The sequence below is a fragment of the Aotus nancymaae genome, unplaced genomic scaffold (genome assembly GCF_030222135.1).
Source record: "Aotus nancymaae isolate 86718 unplaced genomic scaffold, 86718_ANA_hifiasm-v0.15.2.pri h1tg000032l_0, whole genome shotgun sequence".
Classification (NCBI taxonomy): Eukaryota; Metazoa; Chordata; class Mammalia; order Primates; family Aotidae; genus Aotus; species Aotus nancymaae.
Window position 1 is genome coordinate 27,674,566 of NW_026988445.1, and position 25,294 is coordinate 27,699,859.

At 49.0% G+C, this 25,294-nt stretch overlaps 2 protein-coding genes across 14 annotated transcripts in view; one reads left to right on the forward strand and one right to left on the reverse strand.

Annotated features, from left to right (window-relative positions):
• The window catches only part of SDCCAG8 (SHH signaling and ciliogenesis regulator SDCCAG8), a 240,350-nt gene extending 221,960 nt beyond the window's left edge, over positions 1 to 18,390 (forward strand). For 8 of the 9 annotated variants that reach the window (XM_021666931.2, XM_012443692.3, XM_012443691.3 and 5 more), the window contains 2 exons: positions 7,633 to 7,759; positions 18,054 to 18,390. In XM_021666931.2, the coding sequence (XP_021522606.2) occupies positions 7,633 to 7,759; positions 18,054 to 18,083 (157 nt within the window). In that variant the 3' untranslated portion in view covers positions 18,084 to 18,390. The remainder of the gene's footprint in view (positions 1 to 7,632; positions 7,760 to 18,053) is intronic. The other variant, XM_012443693.3, reaches the window with a different exon arrangement.
• Positions 18,391 to 21,553: 3,163 nt separating this feature from the next.
• The window catches only part of AKT3 (AKT serine/threonine kinase 3), a 327,056-nt gene continuing 323,315 nt past the window's right edge, over positions 21,554 to 25,294 (reverse strand). For all 5 annotated transcript variants that reach the window (XM_064383667.1, XM_021666932.2, XM_021666933.2 and 2 more), the window contains one exon: positions 21,554 to 23,515. In XM_064383667.1, coding sequence (XP_064239737.1) covers positions 23,430 to 23,515 — 86 coding nt within the window. In that variant the 3' untranslated portion in view covers positions 21,554 to 23,429. The remainder of the gene's footprint in view (positions 23,516 to 25,294) is intronic.

Consider the following 25,294-nt stretch of genomic DNA (forward strand, 5'->3'; position numbering starts at 1 on the left):
CAGTTTTACAAGTGGAGAACCTGAGGCTGAGAGAGAGACTCAGTTTCAGGCTTAAGGTAAAATAGCTAGTTTGTGATAGGGGTTCAAACCAATGTCCCCAATTTCAAGTCGAGCACTCATAGGATTCAGGTTAGAGCTACGGATAATCATCAAGCAGAGAGGCAGGGCTGGAGTTTTGTTTTGCAAGATCTTTCTAGTCTAGCTATTGTGGGGAGTATGGATTCCAGGGGGCCGTGTGGAAGCATACAGCTCCGTTAGAAGGCTTTGTGGGAATCTGGATATGAAATGCTGGAGCTGGACGTCAGGAGTGAAGGTCATGGAATGGATGGATGGGTGGGATGGGATGGGATGGGAGAGGTTCAGAGGGCCTAGAGGACTCATCTATGGAACCAGGAGACTGAACTGTGGGGATGGTGGCTTGGGGGACACAGAGGAGCATTGGGAGGTGACTCCACTGTGTCAGGTGCAAGTTTGAGGCAGGCTTGGAAACACAGTGGAGAGGCCTGAGGCTGAGATCAAGGGCTCAGGATCCTTGGCCTCTCCGCTTGGAGCCAGGAGCGTAGATTTTAAAACTCACGCAGGTGGAAGGTCTCCCGTCAGGAAAGCGCTGAGCCCAGGCCTGGGTCACACCAGCATTTGAAGGTCTGATGGAGGGGGAAGAGGTGCCTGAGAAGATGGGACCAAAGAGTAGGGGAGTGAGAGACCAGGACAGAGTGTAAGAAGGACAGTGATGAGTCACACTGTGGGGTCCGTGTCCTGGGTGGCTTGGGTAATCCTAGCTCCGCCTTACCTTGTATGCCCTTGGGCAGACAATGACACCTCTGCACCTTGCTTCTCTCAGGCATAAAATGCAGATGATAACACCTATCCTGTAGTATTGTTATGAGGATTAAGTTACTTAAGGAATGTAAAATGCTTACCATCTTGGGCATTTAGTAAATGCTCAGTAAATATTGGAGACTGCTGAGCGTAGTAAAGTGAGTGCATACTTTACAGTTCACATATTTGCACCTTTTAAATCCATATGTTGTTTGAAAAATGTTCTTCATTTCCATGAGGATGATGCCTCTCCCAGGGAAACTGTGAATCTAAGCCCTTTGAGAACAATTCTCTAACAAGAGGAAGGAAAATCTTTGCTGTCATCAGAGTGACCACATCGGAGAGGCTCTGGTCTGAAAACATTTCAGAACAAAAGACTTTACCACCACCACCAAAACCAAAACAAAACCCAAAACAGTAAGAACAACAGCCTCCCATAGTGGTCTGTAGGTAGCTCTTGGGGGAAATTGTGGAGTGAAGCAACCTATATGCATGAGGATGTGGGCCACCTCCGGGGAAGGAATCCGTTGGTAGTGGCCTGCGGTGCTGGTGCTAGGTTCACAAGTGTTCATTTGGTTATTATACCTCATAACTTATTTATACATTGCATATATTTTGTATGTATCACATACAACATAAAAAAATTTAAATATATGTATTCATTTGCTTTCACAGTATTCATAGCAAATGGGTGTCTGAAGCACAGGACCAGAGCTGGCAGCTTGCACCGCTTCTGTTTTGCATAGGATATTTTCCACAGCCCACTCAGCTCTATAAAGTTGTTTAGTATTTCACCACTTGCTCCATCTTATCTTGAAGTCTTGCATATTTTTTTAAAATGCTGGTTCTGATCATGCTTGCAGGGTGTGGCTCAGAGGATCGCTGCTGGACCAATAGAGGCCTGCCTGGGCCCAGCACACTTACGAGTCCCCTGTGATTTCATCAGCATCTGCCTTGAGAAGCCTGGGCCTGTTTGTTTCCATGGCAACTGCTGCCCCCTACATGCCTGAAATTCCTGGTGATGCCCTTGCGGGGAAGCTGCCCATTCTGCCCCTTCATGGGGTGGCTCCTTTTCTCCCCTAAGGTCCCCGGTCCTGCCCAGGCAGGGTGGCAGCTGTACCTCCGCAGATCCTGAAGGACATGCGCCCTGTGCCTGAGATGAGGACAGCCACACCAGCGTGGGCGTAGGCTCCCCGAACTGTCCTTCCTCATGGACAGGCGGACCCTACCCTCTGCTGTGAGGGCAGGGGAGCACAGGGGCTTCTTGGAGGAGGACTGGCTTCCTGCCCTGATGGGGCCTGGCCAGGGATCCCACAGTGAAGATACCATCTGCATTCTGGGGGCCCTGGGACAGGATGCAATCCCTGCCTGTTGCAAGGATGAGATATGGGCCGGGGAGAGAAGGGTCTAAATTGGGTTGAGCTCTGAAATCTGGCGATTCTGTCTCTGTTTCCTGCTGCATGGAGCTCCATGTGTGTGGTTCGCAGGGGCTGCTTCTGCCTCAACAGACTCGCAGGCCCCATGATGGCAGCCCCCCTCGCCCCTTTCATTACCTAATGCCTCCTAGAAGAAAAGGCTCAAAACAAGACACACAGAACAAGGAATTGCACTGTCTCCAAATGCCAGTTGCTCTGAGACTGGAGCGCTGAAAGAGGTTTCCAGGCCTGCGGCGATGGGGAGGGGAAGGACCTGCAGGCCCAGGGCTGGCGCGGGTGGAGGTCGCGGGTGGAGGGCGCGGGTGGAGGGCGCGGGTGGAGGGCGCGGGGCGGCGGGCGCCCAGGTCCTCCTCAGAGCGCGCCCCCTAGGCTTGGCAACGTGTCCCTGCCTCCCGCCGGCGCCCTCGTCCCCGCAACAGCCTCCCTGCTGCCTTGTCCCGTTTCTCAGCAAACAGTCGTGCCCTCTACGTGGGGGATCCTGGAGGCTGCTGAGCACGAGCACCGCGCCCGCCTCCCCTCTGGCTTCGGGGAGGAGGGTCCCAGTCTTCTGCGGAGGGTGCCCTCCTCCCTCTGGAAGTCCGCCCTCTGCCTTGAAGATCGCCCCTCTCTCCTCCAGGGCCTCCTCCGCACCCCGTCCTGCGACCTCCCAGCAGCCCAGCCTCTCCCCAGAATAGCCCCCAGTCATCTGGCTTCTGCCCCAGCCAGGAGCCTCCGCCGGTCGCTCCGCCACCAGGTGGTATTTCCCGCAAACTGGCCACTCCTCCCTGACACCTCTCCTCCTGGACCTCCAGGTTTCTCTCCCGGTTTTCCTCCCTCCAGGATCCCACTCTCAGTGTCTTTCCGGCTTCCGGTCCGCTGCCAGCCCTCGAGTGCGGCGGTTCCCTAAAGCCCCATCCTGGGGTGCACCCTTCCCTCTCACTGCAGCAGAGCTTCTCCGCCAGCCCAGCGGGGCCTGCGGGCCAGAGATCCGCATTTTTAGCAAGCGTCCCACACTGACAATCTTTGCCAACCCTTCCCTGGCAGTCTGACCCCACGTTCATGGCCTCGCCTCCAGCAGGTCTGGCCCACTCAGCTAGAGCTCAGCTCGGCCCATCCTAAACCCCACGCTGCGCAACTGCCTGTGAGTGAGTGTCCGCAGGTACCTCGGACTCGCCCTGACCCCAGAACTTCTCTTCTCCTCCAGGCGGGTCCCTCCTGCCATCCTCTGTCCCGTAAATGGCACTGCCATTGCCTGCAGGACAAAGTCCATACTTGCTGGTTTGGCCACAGAGTGCAGCGTCCCCTCCCTCCCAGCAGCCCGCAGCCTCCGGTCCAGCCACGCCGCACAGCTTGCAGTTTCCAGACATGCAGTGCCCTTTGCACTGCCGCCCCGAAGTCGGAAGGCCCCCCCTTCCCCCCAGAACACCACCCCCTCCTCCTTTCCATCCCAGCTTGCCCACTGAGTGACTTGAATGAATAATTTATGTCGTCTATGCCTTGGTTTCCTCATTCTTAAAGTGGGCATAATTGGTTCCTGCCTCATGGAACTAAATAAACAATACGTACAGTGCCTGACAAGTAAGTGCCCAGCACATGATGATGACGAGCCATGGGGAGGGGCGGATATCTAGGCAGGCGCAAGCCCTCCCAGGCCTCTCATCTGTAATACTGACCGCTTCTTCCCTCGGTGTCCTGTTGGAGTTGAGCACATTTCTTTACAAGTGAGTCTCTCCTCCGTTGGCCGCAAACCTCCCAAGAGCAGGAAGCATTTATCATTCTCGATGGACTCCCAGTACTTACCTTAGTACTTGACCCTTAAGAGGTGTTTGCTGGCCGGGCGCGGTGGCTCACGCCTGTAATCCCAGCACTTTGGGAGGCCGAGGCGGGTGGAGTTCGAGACCAGCCTGACCAACATAGCGAAACCCCGTCTCTACTAAAAATACAAAAATTAGCCGGTGGCACGCACCTGTAATCCCAGCTACTCGGGAGGCTGAGGCAGGAGAATCGCTGGAACCCGGGAGGCGGAGGTTTCAGTGAGCGACATCACGCCACTGCACTCCAGCCTGGGCGACAGAGCAAGACTCCATCTCAAAAAAAAAAACAAAAAAAAACAGGTGTTTACCAAGAGTTGGTTCGTTTGGTGAATTAACTCAGTTAGTTAACCACCATTAACAATGGTTAAGGACACCAGGTGCTGCCTGGATTTGCCTCCGCGCTCTACCAATTATTGTGTGACTTTGTGCAAGTTAACGTCTCAGCCTGCTTTCTCATCTGTAAAATGGGGATGATAATACTAGCGTGTACCTCCTAGGACTGCAGTGAATTTTTAATTAAGATAATCACCGAATGTAATAGCTAGTTTATTGATTAATCGATTAAATTTACATAGGTAATGGTGGCGCACAAGCACATGGCTCAGTAGGCGTTAGCCATCAGTGGTGCTATGTGGAGCTGTGGGTGGATGAATAGGTGAACTCAGGACCACAGATACGAGAGGGCAGTGACCACCATGGAAGAGAAAAGAGCCTATGTATCTGGGGCACCCCAAGAAATCTCCTCTGAATCATGGTAATGAAACATCCACTCACAGAGGGTAGGCTGGGTTGTGCAGGGTTGGAGGCTTTTCCAAAAATAAGTAACTTTTTAAAAAAATCTCTTTTCCCAATATTTATAATATTGGAAGTCTTCATGTTGGTTTAAAAAATGAGTCCATTGGACTCCATCCTCGGCTCTTAGCTGTGAATGTGGTCTCAAGGAACTCACTCCTGACAGCAGGGGCGCTTCTGTGGAAACCCTGGTCAGCTGGTCCCCTGCTGTCCTGCAGGGCTCACACCCAGGCACTTGATTCAGCAGGTCTGGATGGTCTCCTTCCTCCTCCACCCCAGTAATCGCTATGGCCTTCCCAGGCCCCTAGTTTGCAAAGCACTCTGGACTAAGCCTCCTCCAGGTTCTGGGGGCTCCATAGGAGGGAGGTCTAGTCCAGAACCGACCCCATTGCTGGAGGTGGAGCCAGGGTGGCCTGCCATGACCGGCATTTATGCTGTGAGAGTGGCTTTGGCCTTGCCTGTTGCCCTGGATGGACTGCCATCCTTTTTCAGGAGTTCTAACCACACTGAACCCATCCATCCAAAAGACCATTATCCCATTTGATCCAAGCACAGGGCAAGGGACCACATGGACAATGGCTGCTCCTGGCACCTTCTCGTCATGCAGCCATGTCAAGTGTCATTTGTTTGTCACATGTCTCCTGGCACCTTCTTACCCCGGAGCCATGTCATGGTGTCATTTGTCACGTTTCTGTTCCATTCTTTTCGAGCAAGCAGGAAGCCACTGGGCTGCTGCATCAGTTGCTCTTAGCCCGTAGCTCTCTGCACAGGCAGGACTTCATAGGAGGGGAAAAGCCACTTTAGGGTCCGGAGCTCAAGGGATAATGATGCTTTTCACCTGCCTGATTTAAATACAGAAGCATCAGATTGTCTGCTTCTCAAGGAAAAGAGCTGTTACCATCTCTATCTCTTCAACGGGACCCACTCCTGGGCCCACAGCAGGGAGGGTTCTCAGATGAATGGCGGCCACCTGCCTGTGTTGGAGGGTCGGCCTAGGCAGGTTCCCCAGGCCCCTGGCCTGGGAAGTCCTCCTCTCTCTGGGCCCTCGCTGCTGAGGACAGTCCAGGCTCTGGGGGCAGTGGAGCAGAGCTTCTGTGATCTGCCTAAGTTGTGTGACTTTGAGAGTAGCTCCCAGGAAAGGCTGCCTCAGCCCCAGCAGGATGGGGACGGGTAAGGACGGATGAGGCTTCTCAAAGCAGCGATGCCCTAGGTATCGCCAGAAGGAAACCTGCTTTTCCTCCAAGATCAGAGAAGGTGGGAAAGGTGGGGTGTTGAAGCACCACCATGTAGACAGCACACACGCAGGGAAACACTCCTCTTGGATGCAAGATCTTTGCTGTTCTGTTGAGCCCAGCCTGATCCTGGAGGCAGGGCAGGGCCGGGCTGTTGTCCAGGCTCGCCGTCGAGGGAGCACCTGTCCCCGAAAGAGGCGCTAAGGCGTCCTTCAGTCCTTACACTTTCTCCAGAACCTGCGGGCAGCACGAAGCCCGTGGGCAGGTGCGGACTTGTGGGCGTGGCTAGTCGGAGGCACTCAGCCCAGGGGGCGGGGCGTCCTGGGAGCATGCGCAGTGCCGGCTCTGCGGGGTTGGAGGGTGTCTCAGCTGCTGCCGGCACCTCCCCGGCACAGGTAGGGCGCCCCAGCCGACCAGCACCGTGCTACCACGCTGGGTGTGGCTGAAAACTGGGATTCACGGAGCGTTCTGGGGAAGTGGCAAGGCTGGGGGCTCGGGCCCCTTGACCAAAGACTCCAGCCAAATCCGTCAGAGGCTGAGAAGGGCGGGGGGCGGGGCGGGGGGAACTCGGTGGGAAACGGGGTGTGGGCAGAGCAGGGTGGGAGGAGGGCAAGGGACCATCGCTGGTTCCCGGGGGCTGGTTCCCGGGGCCTGTGCCCACGTGTGCGTCCTTTTGTGTAAAGGAACCTGTCCCAACCCGAAGGCCCAAACATTTGGCCATGTCAATGTTTAGCTGTGCTCGGAGCCCTAGGAGAACCCGAGCTGAGGGCAGCCCCCGAGGTCTGCGGCGCAGTATCCTGCAGCTTCAAATGCACCGTGAGCTTTACTGCCTTTTCCATGTGAGAATCCGAGTTAACGTGCCTGTTGGTGCTTTTGATGGGTGTGGACGGTGAGGCAGGGCACGCATCTCCCTTCTTTCCAGAACACTTCTGGGTAGTGGTTCAACTCCAAATTTAACCCAAAGCCAGCAGTTCCATGGGTGCGTGTGCTCCTGGCTGTAGGAAGCCGACTGTGGACGGATGAGGATAATGGCCTCAGTGAATTAGCAAGTCTGCAGAGGACAAATTTAGGATCTTTAAAGACATCTGGTCAGCGGTGCCGGAGCTCGTGATTGACTGAGTGATTAATAATGGAAAGCCCTTACTTCAGTGTTTCCACGGCCCTCACCCACTTCCCCAGCCGGGGCGGTGTCTGCTCAGCCTGCCGGAGACCTTTCCAGCTGAACAATGGAGGCATTTAGGCCCCTCATCTCTGACCTCTGCTTGGGAGTTGTTTCCTTTTTTCTTCTCCTTACCCCACTCATCTGCGTGTTTTCTAATTGACAGTGTACTGAGATGGCTCCCGGTCCCCACGCACATTTGCTAGAATGTTACCCACCTTCACACAGTGCGTACCAAGGGCCCACAGCCAGCTAGAGCCTGGCACCTCAGGGTCACCCTAGGTGTCCTGCTCATGGTCCCCTATCAGGGACTTCCCTCAGATGCACATAGCCCCAGAGCCTGCTGAAAGGCTGGTGTCTGCCATTAGCCCTCTTTAATTCTGCGGTGGGTTTTTCTCCAGGCTAAGGCAGCTGGATAAGCACAGCCAGGCCACGGCCCAGCAGCTGGTGCAGCTCCTCAACAAGCAGAACCAGCTTCTCCTGGAGAGGCAGAGCCTGTCAGAAGAGGTGGACCGGCTGCGAACCCAGGTACTGTGCACAACCCGGCGCAGGGCGGGAGTCTACAGATGGGCCTTTCACGCACCTCAACAGGCCAGAATTCCCACTGATCACATCGGTTAGCAGTAAGCTGGGAGGGAGGTCCTGAAGACTGTGCGGGGCACAGTGTGGGACCCGGAGAAGCAGAGCCATGGGTCTGTCCTGGCGACCCAGGCCCATAAGTCAGCGAACCACACTGAGTGCCAAGCTGCGCCGTGCAGGCCGCGCTGGCCGCGCTGCAGAGGGTGCAAGGGCGGGGGTACTGGGAGGATGGCCATGGGCAGAACAGGCTTTTTGGAGGAGGGTGGCCTTGAGCTGCCCCTGAAGGTCGTGTATGGTTTGAATTGGTCTGAATTGGTTGAGGAAAGAGGTGTTCCCAATTAGGAAAGAGGTCTTGAATGGAGTGCAGGCATCTCGTCCTAAATTAGCTGCCTGATGACTGGGTGATATCTGCAGTGTCTGCAGAGCACCTGGCAGTGTCACTCACAGAACACGCATCAGTTCCCTTCACCCTTGAACAAGCTGGCGACGTTGACATCGTTGTCTCCATTTTATAGATAGGGGAACTGAGGCTCAGACCAGCATTACAGCTAGCAAGGAGGGACACCACAGATGGAACCTAAGTCTGACTCCACACCTAGGCTTTCCCCATTCAGGTTTGACTGTGGCCACCAGCAGGGAAAGGCAGGAAGGAAAGTGTTCCCGTGAGTTTAGAAGGCAGTATTTTGAATCCTCTTGTTTTCTAAATCGCTTCTCTTCCTGTCGAACAGGCTGTGCATTCTGCACCATCAGGCAGCTTGTTAGGATAATGAGGTGGTCCTCGGGCTCACCAAGGCCTCCGCCTTTAATTAGGATTGCACCCAGGTGCTCTGTGAGTGCCCGGGGTTCACGCTGTAAGTGCTTGGAATGATTAACATGAAAAATGCATCTGGAAATGAAAACGGAGGAGTTCTCTGTTACTGTCCTTACACAATGGTCCTGTGTTCCAGGAACCCGTAAGAACTGACTTTTCCCACTCAGTCCAGAATCCCTCTGCAAAACATTTGTTCACAGTTAGTCAATGAGCACAGCCAGGTGCCAGTCTCTGACCTAAGACCTGGAGGTGGAAAGGCCTCTACTGTCTCCGTCCCCATGCTTCCGAGACCACTCGCAGGGACCTTGCGGAGCACACCGCTCAAAGTCCGAGCCACAGCCTGCGCTGCCGCAGCTCATCCGGGAGGCCAGGGCTCACCTGGCATGCGCCACGACAGGCCCTTGCATTTTGACAAGCGGTTGGGTGATTCTGGAGGACATGACATTTTGAAAACCTGCAAAGTGTTCAGGGCTGGAAGGAACAGAGAATTATTCCAGGCTGTGTCACTGTGCTGAAGCCCCCCGGACAAGTCACTTAAGCCTTTTTTCAGCCTCAGTTTCCCCTCTGCACAGTGGGCATGGTGTACACCTGGCTTCATGAGCTGCTGGGCATGCTGAGTGCAGCTGGGATGCCCCACAGGCCCTCGGGCATCCAGGCTGAGGACATGTGAGATTGTTTCCTTTCTCCTTCATCTTGAGAGGGTCCTGGGAGAGGCTCGGAAGGCAGAGGTCTGCAGAGCAGCAGCCGCAGGCCCAGCGCCACTCCCCTCCCCGCTGCTTCCAGGATGAGTCCCTCAGTCTCCACCAGACCCAGCCCTGTGGGCAGGTCCCCAGCGAGGGCCACAGCAGCACCTGCTTTAGGCCTGGTCGGCCAAAGCTCAGGGCCACTGAGGCCACTAGGTCTCCTGGCAGGTGACTAGGCTCCTGTCACATAGAAGGCAGGGACCCTGACTCCTGGCATGAGTGACTCTTTGGCCTCTAAAGCCAGGAACTCTGTCAGACCTCAGGATGTGGGGAGTCTTCCGTGGAAGCTGGAGCACATGGCAGCTTCCTTTGGGCTCTGGACTAGATCACGAGAACGTGGGCTTTGCCTTTTAACTCCCCATCTGCCTGCTTTCCAGCACGCTCAGATCTTAACATGGATCACCGATGCTTAGAAGCCTCTTCCAGGCCTTTACAAATCTGGTTATTGCCAAATGAGTTGCAAAATTTTCACAAAATGCATTAAAAAAACCCCAAACCTCAAAAAATCCTCAGAAAAACTAGCAGGTCTTTCTTCTTTTGCCTGAAGCTACAGCAATGATTTGCCCATCCTGTGCTATCTGATACTGGCCCATCTGGCTCGTCTCTAAAGCGGCCTTTCAGATTCAAATATTACACTTGGAGTTACTTAAATATGAACATGACAAAAGAAATTTGGTAGAGGAAATGTTGGCTTTCAGTTGCAAATACTAGTGGTCAGAGAGGAGGCAGAGATCCAGGTTTGCAAGCTCTCTGCTGAATATCTAAACCCAGAGCTGGCTCTTCCTGCCTAAGCCTGGCCTTCATCTCTAGGTAGAGGCTGTCAGTGGGCTTCAGCCTCTGCGATGCTTTCTTGCCACGGAATCAACTTGAGTTGTGAGTCAGGCTTCTGAGCCTGTGATGTGAGCCGAGGCTCCTGTGGGTTCCAGCAGGTATTTTAAAGGAGGTGCCTACTGTAAGTGCTCGGGACTGTTCAGCCAACCTCTCTGTTTCCTGGAGTGGCCTAGGGGTCCAGATCTTGGGCGGCTGAGGGTTAGAGCTGCCCTTGTGTCCGGGTTAGAGATGGTTTAACTAAAGGCTTCCATTTCTCAGCCTGGATGAGTTAAGCATAACGTAATTTTGCATGTCAAACTCTAAACATCTCTGTCCACTGCATACCCTGAGGAGAATGGGTGGGGCAGCAGTTCTGAAGCTGAGTTCACCCCCTCCCGTCACTCCGTGTCCTGGGTCCTGAGCCCTGCTGTCCCGGAGCGGGTGATGGATGGTGGGGCTCGGGATGGCCTGTGGCCTCTGACAGGAAGTGTCTAGCCTGTTAGCAGGCTTTATTATTCTAAATGGTTTCTGCTTAAATTCTCAAACACTCACAACAACATGGCTGGCAGAGGGAGCTCATGGTAGTGGTAGCTGCCACATGGATGGCCACGAGAACCCCCACGCTCCCATTTCCCCGGTGCTGCTGTCTGCAGTGGGCAGGGCTCCGGGCACTGGCTCAAGCTCTCGCTTGTGTTTCTTGGCCTGTTTTTTTTTTTTTTTGAAACGGAATCTCGCTCTGTCACTCGGACTGGAATGTAGTGGTGCAATCTCAGCTCACTGCAACCTCCACCTCCTGCGTTCAAGCAATTCTCCTGCCTCAGCCTCCCAAGTAGCTGGGATTACAGGTACCTGCCACCACACTGAGCTAATTTTGTATTTTTAGTAGAGACAGGGTTTCACCATGTTGGCCAGGCTAGTCTCGAACTCCTGATCTCAGGTGATCTGCCCGCCTCGGCCTCCCAAAGTGCTGGGATTACAGGCGTGAGCCACCGCGCCCGGCCTCTTGGCTTGCTCTTAGTGTAGGGTGGCGATATAATGGCATTACTGATCTCCTGCCTCACCTGGGGGAAACAACTTCAAGAAAATGGCTTTTAAATGTCTTGAAATGGCTCTTACTGGTCCTTATGGAGAAACGGACATTGACGCACTAGCCCAGTTCTGCCCAAACACAGTGCCCCGCATTCTATGTGCTGAGGTGGTCAGACACCCTGGCCTGTCTTGTTTGAGGCTGGGCTGGGTAGTCACACTCTCGCCTCTTCTTGAGAGGCAGGCCCTGGCTGGGGGAGCATGAAACCTTGGTAGTGGGGGCAAGGAGGAAGCATCTGGGGTGAGGGAGGTGGGTCTCGAGGGGGGGTTTGGGCAGGGCCTGACAGCTTGGAGCAGGGTCAGGGGTCTTCGACCCAGAGCCTAGGGGCTCTAACATCTGGCTAGGAAGGGTGGAGCCGGCTGGTGAGGAAATATGAGCCTTGGAGAGAATGGCATCTGAGAGAGGGGAAAACAGAAATTATCTGTCCAGTTGGAGGATGATGTCAGCCATCAAGATAATTTTCTCTGTCTGTGTGCTTATTTGGTAATGAACATGGTTTTGGCTGACTTGCATTTTCTGATAGCCGCCGTCTCCTAAGCAGGCTGTTTGCTTCTGTCTGCAGTGTTCAGTCTGGGGAGTGATTCCCTTTTAGTCCCCTCCTATGAATCACTTACAGTTTAGAAAACAGAGTCGGAAACTGACTTGTCAGTGGTTAATCAGTTGGCCCTATGACTTTTAAGCATTCTTGGCAGTGAATTTACTTTCTAATTTGATTTAAACTTGTGCATGGATCCAGCAGCCATATGTGATTATATTCAAGATCATCGACATTATCTCATTATACCGAAGGACTCATAGAAGAGAGCCGAAAGCAAGCAGGGGCCGCAGAGACACAGGCGATGATGAAGGGAGGAAAGGCCCATTGCCACCGGAAGCTAAGGGAGAAGGGAGGCTGTAGAAAAGTGACAGCTCTGGGACAGCGAGGCTCCTTGCTGAGACAGGCCTGCCTGCAAGGCGGAGCTGCTGCGGCTGCCCATGTTAGGCCTCGGAGGTGGCACCTGACTTACTGTGGTCCTTCCAGGAGCCCTGGGGGCCTCGCCCAGCTGACTTAGGAGTTACCACAAAGTTAGCTACCTGTAAGACAGATGGTGCTTGAATAGAACAGCAAATACACTGAATAAAATAAATTAGAAAGCCTCCTCCTGAACCAAGATTTTTTGGAAAGAATTCTAAATAGATGAAAACAAACAATTTGATTTCAACCAAATTGTTGTTTTTTGTTTTTATCCTGATTTTCACCCGAATTGTCAGGCTCCAAAATAAACACTGATACATTCCCAGAAAATATTTTTCAAATAAAAACTGACTCTGTTAAAGTTTGCCCTGATTCTTTCAAAACTGTGTACAAGACACTGTCAACCAAAGTGACTTGCATATTTTTTTAAATAAACTTGAACATATGCAGCTAAAATGTCATTAACTGCCTGCTGCCTGAGTGTTTTTAAAGAATGACACGAGACCCCGGGTGCTGCATTCCCAACATGTAAGCATCTTGCGACCTTCGGAGAAACTTCCCCAAACACCTCCAACAGCAGACAGTTAAACTTCTTGTTTTTCGACTGAGCACCCCATGTGTAATTAATACTGAAGAGTGCATCGAGGCTCCATTTTAGCCAGACTTGCTCTTCCGTAAACAGTTCACTTTGTCCAAGAGTGACTACTTTCAGAATAAGAATCATGGGAGAAAACGACATTGAATTTTATATTCCTTCAGATACGTTTGCTCTACTTACCGCTTCCTGAGTCAGACATTACATTTTGCAATATAAATTCACAATCAAGATTTTAAAGGGAGCTAAATATTTTAATCCAATTAGACAAGTGAACAAAACACTGAATATTACATGTAGTGTAGATAAGTGGTTCTTGCCTTTAAAAGACTGTAATTCCGTCACATTACAACCCCAAATGTCAGTGTTGTCTTTATTTTTAACACTTTCAAACATGAGGCAGCCAGAGGCTCCACTCTCTGCTGTTGGTGACACTGTCTGTCCTTTGGGAATTCTTAAAATCTATTTACCATGGAAACATGGTTCAGATAAAACACAGACCTGCCTATGTGCAGAGGAAGTTCTCATGGCTTAAGGGGCTTGAGGAAGCTGGAAGAACACAAACTAAGACCCCACGGTTGGGAAGGAAGGAACGCTGGTGCCTGAGTGCGCCCTGGGGAGGAGAGGCGGCACCACAGAGCAGGGCCTCCACCCCAGCCTCCCGTGTGCTCGGGCCTCCCTGTCCTGCACGGGGCTGCCTCCCTATCTCGCCCACATCCAGCTCGAGAGGCTGTCTGTCCTAGGTCAAATCTCACTTTGTGTCTGCCAGGTGGCCTTCTCTGTGGCTACCTTTTCATTTCTCTGGTTTCTGTGGCCCTGCTCATTTCTCAGAGCCCAGAGGCAACAAAGCGAAGCGCCACAGTGGAAGGGAAGGAGGGCTCTGAACTCTGACGGCCATGTGGCTGCCATTGTCAGAGGCCCAGCCGGGCAGCCAGGAGGGAAGAATGATCGCTGCTCTGCCGTGACCTTGCTGTGAACTCCTGTCCTGCTTTGCAGCTGGCAAAGCCAGATTCCCAGATAGGCCTGAACCGGAAAGGATGAGGCTCCTCAGCCAGATCATCTTCAGTCACTTGTGCTGGGGACAGCAGGGCCGCAGGGGCCTGAAGGTGGCCCACTGCCCTCGACTGTGTAGAGGTGTGCTCCCTTCTAGTCCTGCCCGAAGGCCGTACTTCCACAAAGTTCTGCAGGGCATGCTGGTGGCACCGCTCCTCAGTGAGTTGGTCACCAGTCAGAGCTCACATGGCTTATTTAGTCCAGGTTGCCGTCCCAATTTGGAGGCTTAATTTCATGGATATCAAACTTGCTCTCGTAATCTGCCAGAACAAGCAGGAGAGCCTCACATGGGAGAGTCTGGACTTTGAGGTCAAACTGCCTGGGTTCGAATCTCAGCTCTGCATCACTTCAGAGACATGTGTTAGCTTCCATGTTACTCGATTTCTGGCACAGAAAAAAGAAGAACCAGTTTCCCTTTAAAAGGAAGTGCCTCGGATTACCCAGAGCCCAGCACAGATGATTATGAAACCAACAGGATTAGTGCTGAGATCATTGTGGGCTTGAAAGGGCCATTTGGGATAAATAACCATTTTGTACAGATAGAAAAATAAGGCCCAGAGAAATGAAGTGAATGGAATTGGGAAGTGGCTGGGCAGGGAAATGAACTTCTTCTCAGGTCACAGGATGTGTGGATGGGGGCAGGTACCCAAGTGGGCAAGGGCAGAGCCGGGCCTGGCTGCAACAGCTGCCGAGCCCCACCCCTGGAGCCCAGAACATGAGGCAGAGGCAGGAGGCGAGCCACCATGCGAGGCAGGGACTGCCCTGAAGCTCTGTCAACTCAGGGCCAGCTTTGAAATGCCTGAGATGGAGGTAGGGGGAGGGGTCTGCCCTCTCCAGTTACAAATAGATGCTTTATTCCCAGACACACAAGGAATAGGACCATTATTTGACTTGGCCAAACAGAGACAGCATGCCAGTGAGTGGAATGGATAGCAGGGAGGAAGGGGATGTTACCTTTAGAAGGGTTGGGTAGAGCTCCCCACACAGAGAATGGGTAGAAAGCCCAGGCAGGTCTCCCGCGAGCAGGGCGAGGGCTGCCACCATCTCCCCAGGCTGCCACTGCTGACCTTTCTGACTGGTTTGGAAACAAGGCAGCAGAAAAGGCTGGCTGGACCCCATAGCGTGATTGCCTGGCGAACAGCTCAGGTCACCCAGAGCAACTCATTTCTTACCCTCAGAACTTAAGAGTCAAACTTAAGAAATAAACGAGGCAGGGTTTGTAGAGACAAGGCGCCCGACAGGATTTAAAATGAGAACAAAGAAATGGTTAGCAGCTGTGTGCCTGCGGATGGGGGCGTGTTTCTGCCACCTGCAGACAACACAGCAGGGGAGCAGTGGCCGGGGCGCCCTGTCGGCCACCTCTAAGCTGCAGGACAGCCACACCCCCAGGAGGGCCACAGCAAGGGCCGTGATGGCAAATGAAAAGGCAGAAGGGAAACGTTGGCTGAGGGCTCGTGTCCCACTGGCATACCCATGCTCTTCTCTCCTGGACCACAGACCGTGGCCACTGTGGTGTCGATGACAGGACTTTCTGGAAATAAGCATCACTCATATCCCTAAGAAGTGATGCCAGACTTTGGCAGTGACTAAGGCTTCTGTCTCTCGGGACATGCTGTAGGGTCAGAGAGGGGAAGCACTGAGAATGGTGTGTTAGCCAAGAGGCAGCAAACGGAGGTGACAAAATGGTGACCTCATACGGTAAATTCTCCGTCCCTCAAATGCTGGCTGAATGCTCACCATGGGTCAGGCACAGCTGTAGGCTCGGGGTTGAGCAGTGAACAGTAGACAGTGTGGAAGTGGGGATGGAAATGGCGCTTCTCACCTGAACATGAAATGCAAAGCCCATGCAGACAGCCGGAGCCGATTTGCCGCAGGAGGGAAATCAGGCTGACTTCTGTTGGTTCCTGGTGAGGCCCGCACATCTGTGTCACTCCTGTGCAGGCCCATGGAATTAGGAGGTCACCCGTTTTCAGCAGAATCATGAGTGCCAGCAGGGAACAGCTCTGATAATGATAAATTATTAGGTGCCCTGGGCGCCCGCAACCATTACGTAGACTCATGAGAAATCCCTGTTTCCTGGAGCTTATCAAAAAATTCCACAACACATTTTACTTCAGGTCTTTACGCCTCTGTACGTTGTGTATGTGGTTGTGTTTTCTACCCAAAGTTCAATTTTTTCATTTTTTTGAGACAGAGTCATGCTCTGTCACCCAGGCTGCAGTGCAATGGCTCGATCATAGCTCACTGCAGCCTGGAATTCTGGGCTCCAGCAATCCTCCTGCATCAGCCTTTTGAATAGCTAGGACTACAGGTGTGCACCACCACACTTGGGTAATTTTTAAAAGTTTTTTGTAGAGATGAGGTCTCACTGTTTCCCAGGCTGGTCTCAAACTCTTGGACTCAAGCGATCCTATTGCCTCAGCTTCTCAAAGCGCTGGGATTACAGGTATGAGCCACTGTGCCCAGCCGCGAGTCAGGTTATTTTTCTTTTTAAGTGTATCTGTTGTAATTTATGCTTATCCTTGTATTCAGTCATCCTACAGTTTCTAAGGTTAGGAATCCACTGTGTCAAGAGCGAGGCCACCTGCCTGATGTGGCCAATCCATGGAGCTGGGGTGGAGGGTCATTCAAACCAGTCATTCAGCAGAACTGTGCTGGGTCAGTTCCATCAGCTGCCTAGAAGGCAGGTCAGCTCGGTGCAAACCCTGTGTGTGACAATCAGATTGTGTTGGTGGCAGTCTCTGTGCTGTGAGTATCCCACTGAGGACAGAAGGAAGTTCCCTCTGCAATGGCAGGGCTCTAGGGAATAGGGCATGGGGTGGACTCCCCATGGGCCCCTAAGAAAGGGCCCAGAGAACAGAAACACCCTGTGGGCCCCGGAAATTGTCCACCTGGCTCCACAAGCCTGGGAGGGAGGGCTCCGCTCATCGGATGGCAGAGCCCCACCTGCATTCAGCCTGAGGCCAGGCTGCACACCTACTCTAGCAATGCTGTTGAAACCATCCTGCTAGTCACAGACCTTTCATGAAAAAGTTGTCCTCAGGTCTCTCACACACTGGGAAAGCTACTTGAAATGTAAACATGACCTTTTTTCATTTTTTAAAAAAGGCAACAGGCTGATTTTCATATATTTCTCTTGAATGAATTGATTCGGTTTCACTCATTGTCCTGTCTTGGAAATCCCCAAGTAATGACGGCTTAAATTAGGTGGACGAGAATCCTCCCTTGGAGTCTAACTTGGAAAATCCTTGCGGGGGAGTGGCAGGCCCACTTCTCTTTTGGGAAGATGTTTCCTGGCCCTGCAGTATGTTCCGACTGATCTGAAGTGAAAACCGGGCTTTGGAAAATACCACCTTGGCTTTTCTCTGAACTTGATATTCTAGAGGATGAGGGCTGCGGCTCAGGCATCTCCCCACCGCGCACAGGAAAAAACTCAAGACCTGTTTTGTGGAATGGAACCATTTCCAGTGGTTTCTGACCCTAGTTCCTGATGTGGTTTAAGCTGACTTGAGCAGCCATGACAGCACAGGCCAGGCCAGTATTCAGTACCTTCCTAACCTGTGACTCTCCCCAACCCGATCTGCATGAAGCGGCTTTGGAACACTTATAGCTTTGTAAAACTGAGTCCTTCAGTACACCCAATCCCCTCTTCCAACACGTGGGAGGTTTCCATGTGGAAATACTTTACATATCAACTAAATTGTTTGCAGTTACAAATTTGGAGGTGTTTCAGCTTGTGTTGTTTCACGAGGAATTTCTCAGGGGCACTTGGCCTACACCTTGTTTTGTTAGAATTACCTGCCGTAATAAGGTCAGATCAATTTTCAGTGAACAGATTCTGGCCCAAATCAATGTGTCCTTTCCTGGACAGGAGAAGCGATGGCTCTCTGGCCATGTCCTAACACCAGACTGTCCTTAATTTAAGAGACACACGAGTTTCTGGAGTCTTGTTTTCAAATGTAATCCATTAAACCAGTTAACCTTATTTCCTATGTGACAGGAGCTTTGACATGGGCAACATCAGGCATAAACTTTTCAATTTGTTAAATGTAACTTCCACATTTTTGGCAACAGGTTTTTTTTCCTCCAAAAATTTTCATCATAAAAGGTGACTAAATCAGCAAATGAGAAGACAAATCACATTGAAGAACATGATCTATTGAAACTTACTTTTTATTATTTTTTCCAGTTACCCAGCATGCCACAATCTGATTGCTGACCTGGATGGAACAGAGTGAAATAAATGATTTACAAAGAGATATTTACATTCATCTGCTTTAGACTTAATATGCCACAACGCACCACGACCTTCCCAGGGTGACACCACCTCAGCCTGCAGTGGGGCTGGTCCTCATCGCCGTGTGCACTGTCCCCACACGCGGCCAGGCTGGAGCTGGAGTCTGACTCTAGATGAGGAGAGCTCCTGGTGTATGTTTTCAGAAATGGCTTGAAGTTATGTGTTTAAATCTGCTCATTCGTATGCTAGGTCATACATATGGTTTTCAATAAATGAACGTTTTAAAGACTTGAGTTGTAATGTTTCTTTTTTCTCTTGTAGTGATGAACAGAACACACCAAAAAGGCACATATTTTAACTAGGCCAGAGTAAGTATATTAAGGACCAAACTTTTTTTCTTGCCATTTTCCATGATCTATATATCAATCATCATCCTTCACCTTTAATCAAATGTCCCATCAGACTCCATTTTATCATCCTAATTTGTGCACAATCAGGAGACACCAGGAAGCAGTATGCGTTACTCTCTCCATTTTGTTAAAAACAACAAAAACAGACAAAAAAGCATCTTTGGCTCGGTGGTGTCAGATATTTTTCTTCAAATATGCAGTATTATTTGAGAGGAGCCTAAAAACATACTTAGTGAAATTAGAAAATTTACTTAGCGTATATCAAATATCTGTACACAGATAATTATTTTAGTCTAAAATAGTATTTCTACTATACACAGTTAAGCCTTCAAATGCTTTAAAGTAATAAAAATGGACACTGGACATACTGTGTTACATTTTACCATGACAATGAAGCACTAAAGGCAAGGCTTCAGTTGGGACAGGCCCCTGGCCTTCGGCTGCCCTGCCTGGCCAGCAATCCATCATCCTTATCACCATCTCAACACAGAGCTGATGATGTCGTCACCATAGGTTCAGCCTTGCCTCTCAGAAGCGATGTGGATTTTTAGGCTTTGGAGGCGGTGGCATGATTTACACACAGAGACCATTCGAATCTCTTGAGCATGTAAAAGGTTCAAGCCTGAAACAGAACTTCTATTCAGATTCAGAAGTTTTTTATTTCATCAAATGTGCTAGACATAAAGGCTGTCACATAAGATATTTTAATTGTCCTTAATTCTGTTTTAGATATACTGTGAATAAATTATACAATATTCTAAAAATAGCACCTTTAAAGAATTATAGAGGTCACTTTATTTTAGCCTCCTGGATCTGTCAACCCCAGTGGTTTTGAGAGAAGAGCACGTGTGAGAATGCCCTCAAATTTGGCTGTGTGACATACACATACATGCTTGACTCACTCTGGTCCCAAAAGCCATTCCTCTGTCTGGCTTCGACATAGGAGCGAAGCCGAGTTTCTACAATAGTAGCTTTATGAGGTAAAATCAGAAAAAGGCCCCATCCAGAATGATTCAACGTTAGGTCAGACTGCAGTCCAGCCATTCTACACATCTACATCACCCATGTCTACGCTTGTTAATTTGCCATGACGTGTTAGAAATACACTCTAGGAAAGGAAGTATGCAGAGCAGTACGCTATCAGGAAGACGTTAATGACAAGCTACATTCCTTAAGGTTCTGGGTCCAGACCATTTGTGGTATAGATGATTAGGGGTCTGAGACCTACTCCATCCCTGGCTTCACAGGACATCTGTCCTAAATCCAGTGCCGAGAGGTCAGCATCACCCCTCGGAAGCAGCCCTTCACCAAAGGTTGTATAGCCGCACTACTGCCATTTCGTTGAAGTACAAATGATCCCCTATGTGTCTGAGCTACAAAGAATGGATGTATTTTCCTGTCACATTTTATACAAGGTAGGTTAATACCAGCTGGGGCTATTAAATATCATTAAAGATTATTTAATTTGGGGGGATCAGAGAACCACATCCAACAACAATAAACAGAGAAGTAGCAGATTGACATAGTGCTTTATTTAAGCTGTCTGTACGAAGGAAAATAATGTTCATCCCTATCATATACGTGTAAAAATACTAAGGATGTACAGTGTACAAAAACAGTTTCGTTATTTCACATCCTTGTGGGTCATATACTTAAGGAAATAGACAGTTTTAGTATGACCAACAGTAATAGTAATACAGTTTCTTGGGTTTATAGTTGCATCTGCTTAAAATCCTTAACCAGATGACTAGATCTTGTGCAGATCTAATGAAAGAACTAGCAAGGTCAAGAAATGTCACAAACTATAAAGCTACAGGGAGGTAATTCAATTACCAATTTAGAGGTTTTCTTTTTATTTAAATAAATACTTTACATTTCATGCTTGCCTGTAATGCACTACCAGGAGCAAGATAAGGAGATTCTACTGTGGACAGTACAAACAGTAGCAGCTGAGGTGTAACTGAGACCCTGCGGTCAGTAGGAAGGCCCTTACTTTTGTACTCTATGAAGCAAGTGGCCCCTGCCAGAACAGTCAGCTTTAAGAAGCTGGAAATCGGGTATGGGAATGGAAACCAGTACTTGAATAATGCTATGTAATTAGTGTAGAAAGCAGAGCTGAGCGCGACCCGGCCAACAATCCAAGCAGAAATGGCCAATTTCCTCCAAGATGGCTGCACCTATGACAAGAAGTCAAGCTTCATGACAGTTAGTATGGGCTGGAGTCTGCAAAGTCTGAACTGTATTCTCAGAATGATTCCAGGTTTCAGAGTATTCCACCTGCCAGAACCCAAAACTACAACTATGGGCGACACAAGGGAAGCTTTAGAAATCTCCCTTTACACACATTCTGTTTTTCTCTTATTCCTCCATGGCAGCTGACAGATCGATCTGGAAGTGAAAACTGGGGATTCTCAAAATCAAAGCCAAGAAGATAACCTTACCTTGTGTGACACCAGTGGAGTCTCAGAGGGTGGAACAGAAGTGGCTGAGCCCAGGCGTGGCTGAGGACTGAGAGCCACTGTAAGCTGTGGCTTGCCTGGGCCACTGTGAGTGCCAGTCACTAATCTTTAGCAAGTGTCCTTGGCCAAGGTCATGGAAATCACCTTCAACTTCGGGGAGTGGGGGAACCAAAAGAACAGAAAGCTATGTGCTCGGTGTACGGCGTCACGCTTCCTCTAGAGAAGTGCTCTGAACGTCAGCCAGGCTCAGCTTGCTTCTCTTCCTCTCACCTGTTTCATTCTTACATCATGAATGCAAGATAACTTAAAGAACATACCTTCTAGTCTACTTTTTTGTCAAAGTGAAACATTCAACATAATTCTAAGTGAAAAAAAAAAAAGATTAGCTATGTAGCTATGTGTGTAAGTAAGAACGAACTGCCATTTACTGTAACTTCCTACTCAATACTAAGGATGAACTTCACTCAGGTAGAAATATGAAAAATAAGGATAACATTGATGTCTGAATATGTCTTAGCTGCCTTAGTAAAATGCCCTGTAACCCCTGTCAGTCCCAGTGGCCCACCCACTGCCAGCAGTGGCTTCATAGCTATACATCCACTCTTCCAGCGTAAAGAGGCTAAGACATCTGCATATGAATATGAGTCATTCTACTTAGAAAGTCACTTGCTCTTTCATACAATGCAATCATAATACTACGTCATGCTGTAGTCTTCCATTGGGAGCTGTCAGAGTTTGACTAAAATACATTTCCATGATCACTCCACGGAGTGGGACGGCCTTCCGCTTGCCGCTAGAACGGCCCCCCGCCCCTAGGACTTCATAGGCTGCTTTGGAAAATGCCAGCTCCTAGCACCAAAGGGTTTAATCTGAAGATCATCATTTATGAAGGAGAAAGAAGAGGTTTGCATACACGCCCCCTTTCAGTGAGAAATGCTGGAATTTGAGGACATGAGTACATACAGAAGCTGGGGGTGGTTTTTTTCCCTGATGGCTTAATTCAGTGATAAATGTACCATGATCACAATAAACACATCAGGTTCTTAGCCTTTACTGTCTACTTCCTAAATAAAGATCGTTTCTTATCATCACTCAGGTCTCAATTTTCTTCATTACTTTTTGTTGCCAGGTCATCATCACATTTCAGTTCTTAGATGAGCAAACGCCAACATCTATTTGTTTCATTAACCCCCTGGCATGGACAGTTGGGGATTTTCTCATTTTCCATACCAAGGGGTTAAATGACAGCATCTCTTCTCCCAAAGCCAAATTCTAACCAATATATTCCATTTCAGAGCCTTATCATTTTTTTTAACGTAGGAGAAAAAGTGCGTGATTCTCATCAGCGTGTACAATCCTTGCACATGGGTCAAGAGAAACTGCAGTAAGTCTATTTTATGTAAGTTGGAGCTGCATTTGCTAACATGACATACAAGTCTCATCACTAAAAAATAAATACTACTGCAATATAAACAAAATCGTAAAAGGACATTCAAAGTTTTAACATTTGAGAAAAAGCTAATTCACGTAGAACTGAAAGTAAAAAATTAAATAAGGCAAACACCTGTTTACCTTGGTGTACAAATTTTGGTGAAAAGCAGTATCATTATACCTGTCTACATTCTTCAGCCATCAGAGGTGATAAATGTCAAGAAGGAAAAAAGGTTTCCAAGCACAGGGGGAAAATGCTCTCTGGCGCAAATTGTATCATAAGACCCTTTAAGTGACCTTGACTGTGCATATGCCTTCATTGCTTGGTAGAACAATGTTCACTTGCTCATGATTGCCCGTGAAGTCTCAACATCCACGTGTGATATGGGCTTCTTCTACAGTATCCACCAGGAATTAAAAATATATATATATATCCCAACAGTTGTTCAGTCCTTCTCTCAAATGCTTCCTAATAAATTCCAGCCACAGCTTAGTGATATATGCCTACTTCACACATGGATCTGATGTGCTTTACATATGCACGTCACCACCCTTCAACAATTGCTTGTTCTGAATTTATAAACTAAATCTTCTTAGTCTAGTTAGTTTTTTATGTTCTAGAAAGTTAAAAAATGTACCTAGAATCAGTGTATCTCATTTAGCCTTCACTGAGGGAAAAACTCAAAGATCAAAAGATGACAACTGGTGCACAAATGAACAATGGCGGGCTCCTGACTTCCAAAGGCTGTAAAATTACTTCTTAAAGTTGCTCTAATAGTAAGACAGTAGCAGCAACAGCATGAGACCTTAGACTGAGATACAATTTCATGCAAAAACAAAAACTGGAGTGTGTTTGCGCATATGTATGTTTTCGTGAGGGTGAAAGGTGGCGAGGGGTGAAGACCCTTGGCTGGTCTGGGATGTCGGAAAGTGCCCCTGCTATCTGTAAGAGCTAGGACTGGTGATGTCCAGGAATCATTTTCAGTAATAAATCTAAGATGACAGTGAAGTAGCAGAATGAAAGAGACTTATTCTCGTCCACTTGCAGAGTAGGAAAACTGAGGGAAATGCGGCCGCCTCTCATTGTCCATGCAGTCCATACCGTCCTCATCATCTGTGGGCAGGAAACATCTATTTTAATTTAAAATTTTTTTTTGCAACATTATCTCTGGTTTATTTTTTTAAACTCTGAACATAGGAAAGGTGAATACAGGCAATAGCTCCCATAAAGCTGTGTTTATCAATAAGCTATACAGTAATTATGCTTCAAAAATCATCCGATTTTCATAGTCTATGAAGAAATAACACTACAGAATCATCTCTAAGACATCAAAATTTCAAAACTCAATGAAACAGTGAAAAAATAGTATTGAAGAAAACAAATTTTAAAGAAGGAGCAGTCTTCAGTAACCTTTCATTTCATGTAGCCACATATATCAAAATTGCAAGAGTCAGTTAAATCTACAGCATCCAAAGACTGTACAGAATCCATCATCAAATGTCTTCAAATGCTTGTATTTGTTTTCTTTGTGATACTTTCAGTGAAATTGCAAAATAAAGCTTCCTACACAATTTTATTCAACATCTAGCATCAGGTTTAACTTACCTTTCCCAATTGCCCTGTAATAAAACTTTACAGTGAAGGGACTAAGTGACAGAACAAGAGGGAATGATTTCAATATCTGAGTCCTAGCTCATCAGCAAACAGGGAATAGAGACTTGAAAGGCATCAAAACAGGCTGCTTACAATTATAGTGTTCCTCCTCTCAGCTTTCCTGGTTTCCTGTCTTTCAAAGATCACAGATGATCAGCACCCTCTTCTCATAAATGTCCTATGATGACAGTCCTGTACTGTCAGGAGGCTCTTCTTCTATGTGGCTGCATGGTCAGCCACTCAGTGAACATGCGCTCCCAGGCATCTGCTCAGGGCTGAGCACCCGTCAGGTCCATGAACAGACAGAACTCTCAACAAAGTTCCCAAGGGCCCCTGCACTCACGGTCTCCTGGGGAGGGGCTCCATTTTAAATCCCCTGCTCTACGCTAAGCTTGTCTCATCATATGCTGTCCTGCAATGGAAATAAGTGAATCTTTCAAATACGCAACCCTTTTCAAAATAATTCAATTTCCTGAAACCCACATAGGAAGTACATTACCAATTTTTTTGCCTTTCTAACCTCTCCAGGGAGCATCAACTGGACATGGATGTAAACAAAGAAAACCTACAGGCCAGATCCCACTGCACTGAGGTTCTGACCCTGTCACCCCAAACAGGAGGATGCTTTGCCTTCATCTGAAAAATAAACCCTTCTGTTTTTGTCTCACTGCTTTTCTTTTCTGTATCCCATTCTTAATGCAGAAGATTCTAAGAAATGGGATCAAGTTGGCATCAGCCAAAATTTATGACCTCTAACATACCAGCAGATATCCTTGTAATTAGGTGAGAACTGACCCATGAAGAAGTATTTGTGGCTCCCTGCTCTGTGTAACACACTGAACTCAGAGGCCCTCTCTCCTTCTGCAAACAGACCACTGTAATTGCAGTCAGCATTTCTAGAAGTTATTGAGGTTTGGGGAAATCTCCACCCCCTTATAAAGTTATTGGTTCCAGTATTTGTACCAAGCAAGCCACATACATCTTTTAGATCAAATACCTTCAGCAGTATTTTTAGCTACAGTAAAAACAGAAGGAGCTGGGAATGATGGCATATCTGCAGTTGAGCCACACAGTATAAAAACTCTCTAGAGAATACAGGCAGCTAAAACCTTAATGTCCAGATTCTGACATGTGCCAATCACATTTCAAATAAACAATTTTCCTCACCAACAGCCTTATTTTGCTGAGTGTTTCTGCACAGCAGGACTCACTCCAGCCTGGTGAGGTTCAGCACCCAGG